Source organism: Notolabrus celidotus, chromosome 14 (assembly GCF_009762535.1).
Source record: "Notolabrus celidotus isolate fNotCel1 chromosome 14, fNotCel1.pri, whole genome shotgun sequence".
NCBI classification, from domain to species: Eukaryota; Metazoa; Chordata; class Actinopteri; order Labriformes; family Labridae; genus Notolabrus; species Notolabrus celidotus.
The window spans coordinates 30,728,227-30,740,064 of record NC_048285.1 but is presented as its reverse complement, the minus strand read 5'-3'; the positions used below and the strand labels follow the sequence as shown (position 1 = coordinate 30,740,064).

Genomic DNA, 11,838 nt, shown 5'->3' with positions numbered 1-11,838 from the left:
TGTTTCTTTAAACAACTTTATTATAGAAAAAGCAGATAAATCAAAAAATAGAATAGTGCAGTGCTCGACTCAGCAAAGGAATATTTAAGTTGTGCAGCGGAGAGAGACTTTGTATTTGGAATATACTTTACATTTAGAGAAGTGACATATATATTTATACATAGAATTCTTGAAAGTAACATAATAAGAAAGTAAAAAGAAGAAATACACACATATATATGCAACCAAAGAAAGTCCCACTGGTGCATCCCAACTCTGAATTATTTCTAAGCAAAATGACAGTATGTGATACAAAGCAGATAACCCTCCAATTGGTACGTTCAGCTTTCTCCTGCAGAGGGCAGTGATTTATTGACATGCATATAATTTTGCATAACTTGTAGCTGTTATGAAGCAATATATTTGTATTGGAGTAGTGATTTTCATTTAAATTTGTGCAAGAAAGCATTAAAAAAAAGGGTCTATAAGACAGACAAAGAGAATTCACATCAAGAAAACATCCGTCCCATAACTTTTCAGTACGATGGTCCTGTCGACTTAATCACCCAGGTTAACTGCAAACATCAACAGTCCACAAAACTGTTGCCAACTGGAGCTCCCTCTGTTCATCGTGGCGTGGCGATGAGCTCAAACCTCCGAGGCAGATTAGCAAAGCCGCTGCTCTCCGGTACGAGGCTCATACTGTCAGGGCCTCCAGAGCAGGAGAAGGTGAAACGCTGCAGCAGTGACACCATGAAGAGAAAGAGCTCCATACGAGCGAGAGACTCCCCGACACAGGCCCTCTTCCCTGTGAAGAGACACAGAAATCACTGTGATGAAAACAGTCCGGTCTGAATGATTGATATCTGTGCCACACGATCCCTCCCATGGACAAACCATGCACACCAGTGAACAGTTTTTACCTGTAGCAAATGGAAGGAAAGCAGGGTTCTTCTTAAAGTTGCCGTTCTGGTCCAAGAAGTGCTGAGGGTTGAAGGACCAGGGAGTGTCCCACTGCTTTTCTTCTCTTAGCACAGAGTGCAACAAGGGAATAATGACAGTATCCTATGAGACAAGAAAAACATGTTAGTGTAATTGTTCTTTTTTTTCCCCCTTCAGGTGAAAGTCATATCTCTGAAATGAGAATACCTTAGGGATGGTATAACCCCTGAAAGTGAAGTCATGGAGAGCGTAGTGAGGGAGGCTTAAGGGGACAATGTCCAGAAAACGCTGCACCTCATGGATGACTGCATCAGTAAAGGGGAGGGACTTCCTGTCCTCCATGTTGACACAGCGGTTTTGTCCAATCACAGTGTCAATCTCCTCCTGCATTTTCTCTGTGAAGGACAAAGTATGAATCCACTCTGTTATTATGAATGTGATAAAACACACACACACACACACACACACACACACACACACACACACACAGGAAGTTTTAGTGTCAAAATGTGTGTCTAATAAACTACAAAGACTGTGTCTTCAGACAAACCCCTGGTTTAAACAGATGGAAATGATGGCTGATTTGCTTTAATGCACTAACAATTTAAATCAATCAATCAAGCTTTATTTATAGAGCACCTTTCATACAAATCAAATGCAACCCAAAGCGCTTTACAGCGATTGAAAAATAAGAAAGAAGCAGAAATAAAACAATGGCAAGACATATTAGGGGAAAATAATAATAACATTGAATTTAAATATAATAAAATAAAAGAGACTAATGGACACCAACAATAAAATAAAATATGTGTAATTAAAATAAGTTAAAGCATCAAAATTAAGAGTAAAAATAGTGAAAACAGATTTTAAAATGGATAGGATAAGAGTTGAAACTAAAACTAAGGCTAAAAATGTCAATAAAACTGAGTAGATAAATAAAATAAATAAAAATAGAATAAGATAACAGTTAAAATTACTAAAATAATAAAGCAACATTTAAATCAATATTACAGTAAAAGGTAGGTAATAAAATTGTTAAACACTACATAAAAGCCAGACTGAATAAATACGTCTTTAGTTTACGTTTAAAAGTCTCAATATCTCCATCAGCTCCCCTCAGATCCTCCGGCATGCTGTTCCATACTTCAGGAGCGTCGTGTCTGAAAGCAGCTTCACCAAATGTTTCTGTTCTCCTCTGAGGAACAGCTAAAAGAGAGGAGCCGGAGGATCTGAGAGGCCCTCCTGGTTCATACACTAAAAGCATCTCTGATATGTAGTCTGGTGCGAGGCCATGCAGTGCCTTAAAAACTACTAAAAGAATTTTAAAATCAACACAAAAAGCAACATGCAGCCAATGTAAAGATTTTAAAATAGGTGTAATGTGTGCTCTCCTTCTGGTCTTCGTTAAAACTCTTGCTGCTGCATTCTGTATTAGTTGACGGAAGAGACCCTGTGTAAGAAACAGAGCTCAGCGGGTCAAAGAGGTCTGCACAGGCTTACCTTGAATGCTGGGGTATTTGATCAGCACACTCAGGGCATATCTGATGGTGGAGCTGGTGGTTTCTGTCCCTGCCAGGAAAAGATTCAGCACTGTAGACACCAAGTTGTCAAACTGGAACTCACTTGTTGGTATGTCCTTTTCCTGAGAGGACAAAACAGGAAAAGATGCACAAATGAGCCAAAATTCGAAATGATAATAATGTCATTTAATCAGCAGATGTTTGAATTCAACTCAGGCTGATCAACCAGATCTTCTAAATATTTCTTCCACCCAAGTGACATTAATAAGCACGGTCTCTGGTCATCCTGATGTTCACACTCACCTGATTTATTCGGAGAAGGAAGCAGTCAATGAAGTCTCTCGGGGAGCTGGTATCCAGAGTGTCTTTGTGCTCCTGGATCTTCTTCTTGATAAAGTTGTTCAACTCATCAACACGTGCAAAAACTTTATGGTGGTGGCCGGGTAGACGCTCCATGATCCAGGGGAAGAGATTAAACATCTGTGGGAGGGTGACATGCAAAACTCATGAATCAGTATTTCTGGATTCAGAGAGAGTCAGCAGCCAGAAGCCAGCTGATTCGTTGATTCCACTTCCACCTACCTGTCCAGTGGTGCTGCTGTTAAACCTTAAAATCTCAGCTATGATATCAAGAAGGCACAGGAAGTCTTTGTCTTCATAGTCAAAGCGCTGACTGAACACCAGACAGCAGATCACGTTGGACACGGTGCAGCTCAACAGGGACGTGGGGTTGAACGGTTTGCCTGGAAGAAGAACAAAACAAAGTTAGACTCGACAATGAAAGGTGCCTTCAAAGTATCAGCAGTGACCTCTTAAACCCGTGTGTGTTGAGGAAACTTTGGCTGGATTCAACTTGTCTTTGTTTTTGAAATGCAAGAGGAACAGGGCTAGGAAGTGCTCTAATTTAAATAACTGACCACCATGTGTAAGTCAATTTACTTGATTTGTCCAAATAAATACACAGATCAGTGAGACAGGAGGACTGGTATCTGTGTACAAATATTTATAAAGCTGAACCTCCACACTTCTGCAAATGGATTGAAATAGTCAACAAAATACGGATCTTCAAGGGAAGGATTGAAGACTTCAAGGAGCTAGCTGTGTGGAGAAGAGAGAGATAAGCCTGTTTCGCCACTTTCTCAAGACTCTCTTTGGACGTACAGTATTCGCTCACCTGCCTTGACTCACACATGAACTTAAGTGCCATCCCATTCCTAACCCATAGGGTTCAATATGATGTCGGTCCACCTTTTGCAGCTATTACAGCTTCAACTCTTCTGGGAAGGCTGTCCACAAGGTTGAGGAGTGTGTTTATAGGAATTTTTGACCATTCTTCCAAAAGCGCATTGGTGAGGTCACACACTGATGTTGGTTGAGAAGGCCTGGCTCTCAGTCTCCGCTCTAATTCATCCCAAAGGTGTTCTATTGGGTTCAGGTCAGGACTCTGTGCAGGCCAGTCAAGTTCATCCACACCAGACTATGTCATCCATGTCTTTATGGACCTTGCTGTGTGCACTGGTGCACAGTCATGTTGGAAGAGGAAGGGGCCCGCTCCAAACTGTTCCCACAAGGTTGGGAGAATGGAATTGTCCAAAATGGTTTGGTATCCTGAGGCATTCAAAGTTCCTTTCACTGGAACTAAGGGGCCAAGCCCAGCTCCTGAAAAACAACCCCACACCATAATTCCTCCTCCACCAAATTTCACACTTGGCACAATGCAGTCCGAAATGTACCGTTCTCCTGGCAACCTCCAAACCCAGATTCGTCCATCAGATTGCCAGATGGAAAAGCGTGATTCATCACTCCAGGGAACGCGTCTCCACTGCTCTATGGTCCAGTGGCGGCGTGCTTTACACCACTGCATCCGATGCTTTGCATTGCGCTTGGTGATGTATGGCTTGGATGCAGCTGCTCGGCCATGGAAACCCATTCCATGAAGCTCTCTGCGTACTGTACTTGGGCTAATCTGAAGGCCACATGAAGTTTGGAGCTCTGTAGCAATTGACTGCGCAGAAAGTCGGCGACCTCTTTGCACTATACGCCTCAGCATCCGCTGACCCCTCTCCGTCACTTTACATGGCCTACCACTTCGTGGCTGAGTTGCTGTTGTTCCCAAACTCTTCCATTTTCATATAATAAAGCTGACAGTTGACTGTGGAATATTTAGGAGCGAGGAAATTTCACGACTGGATTTGTTGCACAGGTGGCATCCTATGACAGCTCCACGCTGGAATTCACTGAGCTCCTGAGAGCGGCCCATTCTTTCACAGATGTTTGTAAAAACAGTCTGCATGCCTAGGTGCTTGATTTTATACACCTGTGGCCAGGCAAGGTGATTAGGACACCTGATTCTGATCATTTGGATGGGTGAGCGAATACTTTTGGTAATATAGTGTAGGTGGACTTTGACATGATATATGATGATTACTCACAAGTCACAGTGCCCCAATGAGAGCTTCTCTTTATTGTCTTTGTGTATTTGTGTTTGTTAAATGTCCCTATCTGGTGATTCAGTGAAAAAGCAGAGTTAAGCTTCAGTGGCTCAGCGTTTATGTAACAGATTGTGTTTACTTTGTGTAAACTGCCATCAGACTGAGATAATAATAAAAGAGAGCAGCTTCAGCAGATAAACACACCAAACAATCCAATGCAGCTTTCACACAACATCAGTTGTTGTTGAATTATTTGATGCATTATTACTTTTTAATTTTGTACAATTCATTTTTAAAGACTCTATTTTTCTTTCCTGTCCTCAGTGTTTCTCAGTTCTCTCATAAAGCTGGATATTTGTGGTCCTAAGTTATTCCCTGTCCTGAGACATAAGTCTGAGAAACTGCAGACTTGTTTTGTCGTCTTATAATCATCTTTCATCAGCCTTGTATGAAATAAGTCCTCACAAAGAACACACACCTTTGAATGATTCTATCCGGTCTCTCATGTGACCGCTCTCCTCCTGGATCCACTGCTCCATCCCCTTACGTCCCATCCCAAAGTCCCTCAGGGTCATCAGTGTGAAACGTCGCAGCTGGCGCCAACGCTCCCCGTTACTGACCCCCAAACCTGACCAAAAGGAAATGTGAGCGTGTTAAACATCTGAAAGCATGCAGGAAATATCCATGTAGTCCGGGACAGAGATGTTAGATTATAAGTTTTACCGTAGCCTCTGGTAGCTTTCAGCAGAAAAGGAAACGGCCCCCTGCCGGTGAAGTCATCGGCCTGATCCACCAGAGCCTCCTTCACTGCGTCATATCCGACCAGAACAACTGTCCTCTGCCAGCCCAGGTATATGGTCATCACAGGACCATAGGTTTCACTCAACTAGGAAGAGAAACAAAAGGTTATTATGTGCAGAAATAAGCAAAAAAAACGTCCTAATATTAATCAGTCATAGGCAGTGGTGGACAGTAAGAGTGATTTTACTTGAGTCCTATACTTAAGTACATTTTTTGAGTATCATTTTTTGGGGAGACTTATTACTTTTACTGCACTACATTTCTATCAGTGCTCTAGTTACTCACTACTTTTGCTTTGACGTCAGCTCATGAATGTCCTTCTCTTTTCTGAAATCTGATCCCTGAGACAGTAAACTGTGTTTGTGTAGTTCTGTTTGTCTCAGTGGTTTAGTCGTACCTGTATATCAATGCATCTCCACGGTTGAATGTGGAGCAAACACAGAGCATCACTCAGATCAGGCAGTTCATTTAGAGGTGGTAATGATGGCTATAATTCTCCACCTCAGCACCCATGGACATATCTTCAGCCCGTGTTAGAGGTTTTTGAAATGAAGAATGAGACGTATCGTTTGAAATGTTCTCCCTGTTTCCCACTCTGCCCAAAAATACAAACATTCACCGTCCAACCTGAGAAAGCGTGCTGAGCTACATAATGTTTGTTTCATTCCAGATGAACATTTCAAACTAAGTTGTCTGTGCTTGGAGTAACTTAGTGTCTGTTTTTATTCCATGGTATAGTTTTTAGACGTTTCTAAATAAACATAATGCAACCGAATGTACTTCTCCATATTCTTAACTGCATTTATGTATTGTGAAAATACAATGTTTTGAGACATTTCAAAAAGTACTTTGAATACTTAAGTATTTCTAAATGCAAGTACTTCAGGACTTTAACTCAAATATCTGACAGAGCAACTTTCACTTGTATTAGAGTAATATTTGACCTGGAGGATCTATTCACTGCAAAAACTCAAAATGTTACCAAGTGAAATTATCTCCTTTTTAGTCTAAATGTCTTCTCCCACTTGATTTAAGATACATTCACTTAACAAGTAACATTTGAGCAAGATAGAGGGACTTGTTTTAAGACATCTTAAATATCTTGTTAAGTCAAACAATCTTGAAATGATCTTGTTTTGAGTTTTAATTTAGAAGAAACAAGGTTTATTTCACATTTCAGACTTTTTTCAAGCTGAGATCTTATTTGGAGAAGACGGATAATCTTGATTTAAGACAAACACTTTACTTGATTTAAGTAAATGACTTTTATTGGAGAATCTATCAGAAAACAGCTCCATTGATAAAAGAAAGGAAGAAAGAAAGAAAAGAAAGAAAGAAAGAAAGAAATAGAAGAAAGAAAGAAAGAAAAAGAAAGAAAGAAAGAAAGAAAGGAAGGAAGGAAGAAAGAAAGAAACAAATACAGAAAGAAAGAAAGAAAGAAGAAAGAGAGAAAGAAAGAAAGAAAGAAAGAAAGAAAGAAAGAAAGAAAGAAAGAAAGAAAGAAAGAAAGAAAGAAAGAAAGAAAGAAAATAGAAATAAGAAAGAGAGAAAGAAAGGAAGGAAGGAAGGCAGGAAGGAAGAAAGAAGAAAGGAAGAAAGAAAGAACGAAAGAAAGAAACAAATACAGAAAGAAACAAAGAAAGAAACAAAGAAACAAATACAGAAAGAAAGAAAGAAAGAAAGAAAGAAACAAAGAAACAAAGAAACAAAGAAATACAGAAAGAAAGAAACAAAGAAACAAAGAAGTAAAGAAAGAAAGAAAGAAAGAAAGAAAGAAAGAAAGAGAGAAAGAAAGAAAGAAACAAACAAACAAATACAGAAACAAATACAGAAACAAACAAACAAACAAACAAATACAGAAAGAAAAAGAAAGAAAGAAAGAAAGAAAGAAAGAAAGAAAGAAAGAAAGAAAGAAAGAAAGAAAGAAAGAAAGGTTGTTTTTAAAGGGTGGGTTTCAGTTTTCAGTCACTGTTTCTTTAAATCAGATCAAAATATTCCTCCTCAAACTCCATGCATACAATGAAACACCTCCTTTAGAGCAGAGCTGGCTTATCCTAAAAAACAACATGACTGAATATTAGTATATCCAGCTCACTATGAGAAGACATTATATCTCAAAATGAGACAATTAAACTTTGTAATCTTATTTCAAGTACAAGATGGTCTTAAACCTAGAGAAGTGCTGCTATAATACAACTCAAATTAAGATGAATATATCTCAAATGAAGAAGTTTACAAGAAATGTATTAAATAAATAAAAAAATACTAATTGTTAGCATTCCTGTCTTATTCTGAGACACTAAGCTTTAAAATACTGGTCAAATATTGCTTAAAATAAGTTTTCCCTGCTAATTTTAAGATCACAGTTCTCTAAACATTACGTCTTATTTTAAGAAATCTACCAAGCAATTCTCACTTGTTCCATTGGCAGATTTTTTTGCTTATTTCAAGGTAAAAGTGCCTTCAAATAAGTTTTTTTTGTTTGTTTTTGGAGGGGCATTTTTCCCAGTGTACTTTGACTGAAGTAATGAAGCTGTGTATTTTGTCCACCCCTGGTCATAGCAGGGAAGAATCTGCACACACAGTTTTCCTCAGACAAACATCAAATAGTGCACACATGTATTCTCACACTCACTTTGCGGAAGCTTTTATAAGGTGCTCCTTTCTCCAGTTGTGGTAAATTCCCTATGATGGGTAGAGCAGTGGGTCCTGGAGGAAGCTTATACTTCTTGTTTTTGACTCTGAACAGCCACAGCAAGGCCAGGATCAGCCCTGCCAAGATCACAGTCGCGGAGAAGTCCATAGTGCCCGTCCAACCTCTTCTTCTGAACTCTCCCCTGGACGACAGATCTCTTCTTTTATGCTCCCCTTCACCCTCACCCTGTGATTGGAGCTTATATATGCATTTTTTTGTTTATAGTGTTGGCACGAGCGCTGCACTAGATCACAGGTGAACCATGTGACTCCTCTGTGTCCTTAGTTCACCTCAGCCTGATTAGCGCTTTCTATGTTTTTAAAGACATGGAAAACAAGAAGCATGTCCTACTGCATGTTTCAATAAGAATACATTTAGATAACAAAAACATAACATGCTTTAAGTTCAGTAAATCATGTGTGTAAGTAAGTCGAGCTTCCGCATGTTACATGCTTACATAACATTTTTATTGTTTGTTTGTTTTGCAGAAAGGAGGAGATTTAAAGAGTTCCTGCAGAGAGAGAGATGGATGCATGCAAACCCATTGCTTCTTATTTTATCCATATTGTGTATTCATTAAATATCTTTGTTAGTACTCACATCTACACTTTGTTTGGGTGTTCCTATTAACACATGTTTACAGGATTGTCTGACATGTTAAGGAGCGACTGAAGTGAAGATGGTTTGAAGTTAGGTAATCAGACATTCAGGCTGGAGCCAGCGAGGTGAAGCTCTCTCTGCTGTCCGAGAGAGATGGTAGGAGGACGGTCAACTTCTGTCTAGAGGTTCGCCCTACCCTAACCAACTTTAGGGACCATCAACCAATTATTGTTTCATTGGAGCAAAATCAACTTTTTAATCATGTTTCTTCAATAACTTCCATGTTTCATGACCCACTGTCCTCAAATATATATTTATGACTAATACTCACTTGGAGGATTAAGACACACCAACTTCTGTCCAACAATTGTGGTTTTATCTTTTTTATTCATATTTAATCATAAATAAATCAATATTTTCATCATTTCCTTTCAATAGCTTCCATGTTTTATGATCAACTGTCCTCAAATCAATACTTATAACTAAGACTCGCTTTGTGGAATAAGACACAGCAACTTTTGTACAAACAATTGTGGTTGTATCTTTTTTTTTTGTGAATTTTTTCTATCCACAATTGTAAATTCCACTAAGTGAGTATGTTTTAAAGGCACTATGAGGAGTTTTTAACTGGCTGGGAAACAGACTGAAACTGGTACTGATGCCTCTTTATGACCCCCAAAAGCAAACAAGACCATCCACAACAATACTGATATCTTCTCTGTTGTCATTTTAATGCCTGAAACTGCTCTGAGGGGGTAGGTGTCAGACCACATGATTGACATCTTGCTTTAGAAACAGCCTCTTTTGACTGTTTTCATTGTAAATAATCACATTGATTGATAAATCTTAATATTAAAAGACAACAGGACGAGGTTATTGTCTGAAGACACTTATTTTACATGTACAGGACAAGAGATAAGAGGTATCACTTTTTCCACAAGGGGGCGCCAGAATCGATACAAACTAAAAGTTCCTTACAGCAGCTTTAAGTTTTCATCTCATTTTATTTAATTTTTAATTTTTAATTTTTTTGTATTGCTTCATTTTGCTTTGCACTTCTTCTAGTTCTTATTACCCACTGTGAATCACTTTGTTACCTGTATTGAAAGGTGCTATATAAAGAGAGTATTATTATTATTATTATTATTATTATTACTATTATTATTATTAGTTAGAGAGTTTGATTTGAGGACAGTTGATTATGAAACATGGAAGCTATTGAAGGAAAATGATGAAAAGAATCTCATATTTATTTTTCTTAAAAAAGATAAAACCACAATTGTTGGACAAAGGTTGGTGTCTCTTATTCCTCCCTATGAGCATTAGTTATAAGTATTGATTTGAGGACACTGGGTCATAAAAAATGGAAGCTATTGAAGGAAAATTGTGAAAATATTGATTTATTTATGATTAATAAAAAAAGATAAAACCACTAATACTTGACAAAAGTTGGTGTGTCTTATTCCTCCCTATGAGCATTAGTTATGAATACTGATTTTTGGACAGTCGGTCATAAAACATGGAAGCTATTGAAGAAATATGATTAAAATGTTGATTTTGCTCCAATGAAACAATAATTTGTTGATGGTCCCTAATGGTTTAGGCCTCTGTTGTTTGTTGGGAGCACAACATTATATCTGCTGCTGCTGTATTCTCCTTTTAAGCTTCACTTGGAGTGAAACGTTGTGGTCTTATTTGCCAAATGCAGAAGGACAAAGACAACACAAAACATAAAACACTGTCTTCTTGGAACTACAATGAAAAAAAGACAGAACCTGAGAAGAATGTGATTCCTTCTCTGAAATGCCTTCTCATACTGAAGGCTTATATTTGTTATTTTTCACCTCTTAGTGTTTTAATGCATTTTAGTTATTACAGAAGAATGTAAAGGCACATCACTTTGCAGGAGGGGAGCTTGGGTATGAATGTTTACTGTGTTGTCTCAACATAGTGTTGTCAATGTATTAAAAGATATACTCTACCAGTCAAAAGTTTGGACACACCTTCTCATTTGTATTCATTTTAATTATTTAACATTGTAGTTTAATACTGAAGACATCAAACCAATGAAATAATCTGGTTTTGCCATAATCTGGATTACAACAGTAGTCAAATAGGGCTATCCATTGTGTACTAACCCTACCTCTGAACAACACAACTGATGGTCTCAAACACATTAAGAAGGAAAGTCTTTCTACAAATGAACTCTTGACAAGGCTCATGTTCATTAGAAACCATTCCAGGAGACCACTTCATGAAGCAGACTGAGAGAATACCAAGAGTGTGCAAAGCTGTCGTGAAGGAAAAAGGGGACTACTTAATAGAATCTAAAATATAAAACATATTCTGCTTTGTTTAACACTTTTAATTAATTCCATATATGTTCTTTCATAGTTGGGATGTTTTTGGTATTAATCTACAGTGTTTCAAATCATTAAAATAAATACAAACCCTTGAATGAGAAGGTGTTTCTAAACTTTTGACTGGTAAATAATCACAACAACTTTGAAAGAAGCTCTGAAAAAGTCCAAAACAGACCTGCAACACTAGATAAATAACAAGCTGAGTCACTGCGTGATGGAGCAAACTATCAAAGACAATAATGTGTGTATTTAAACCTCAGCACAGGCTGGCACAGGTTCAGCCTGTGGGGGGCAGGGCATCAGAGGAGCTACCTGCTTGGCCTGTTAGACAATGATTTCAATGTGGAGCATGAAGTACTCTGAGGAGGTGCGCTACACTCATATTATGATCACAATTTTTTAGCTGTCATTAGCATTAGATAAATGATCAGAACAGAAAGGATTCAGGAGAGATTTTTTTTGTTTATTCGTGTGAGAAATCTGCAAAACAACATAATCCCTTTCAG

General features: G+C 38.2%; 1 protein-coding gene across 2 annotated transcripts; it reads right to left on the bottom strand.

Moving 5' to 3' along the window:
* On the bottom strand, positions 1–9,163 carry LOC117825224 (cytochrome P450 2F3-like). 2 transcript variants are annotated; one of them, XM_034700935.1, is made up of 10 exons: positions 8,970–9,163; positions 8,310–8,567; positions 5,597–5,759; positions 5,352–5,501; positions 3,024–3,184; positions 2,745–2,921; positions 2,422–2,563; positions 1,129–1,316; positions 903–1,044; positions 1–787 (listed from the first exon to the last, which is right to left on the bottom strand). In XM_034700935.1, the coding sequence occupies exons 2-10, from the start codon at positions 8,475–8,477 to the stop codon at positions 606–608; spliced, it is 1,473 nt and encodes a 490-aa protein (XP_034556826.1). In that variant the 5' UTR covers positions 8,478–8,567; positions 8,970–9,163; the 3' UTR covers positions 1–605. The 2 variants fall into 2 exon arrangements, with proteins under 2 accessions (XP_034556826.1, XP_034556825.1); XM_034700934.1 differs by having other exon boundaries at positions 8,310–8,880; positions 8,970–9,133.
* Between the last annotated feature and the right edge of the window lie 2,675 nt (positions 9,164–11,838).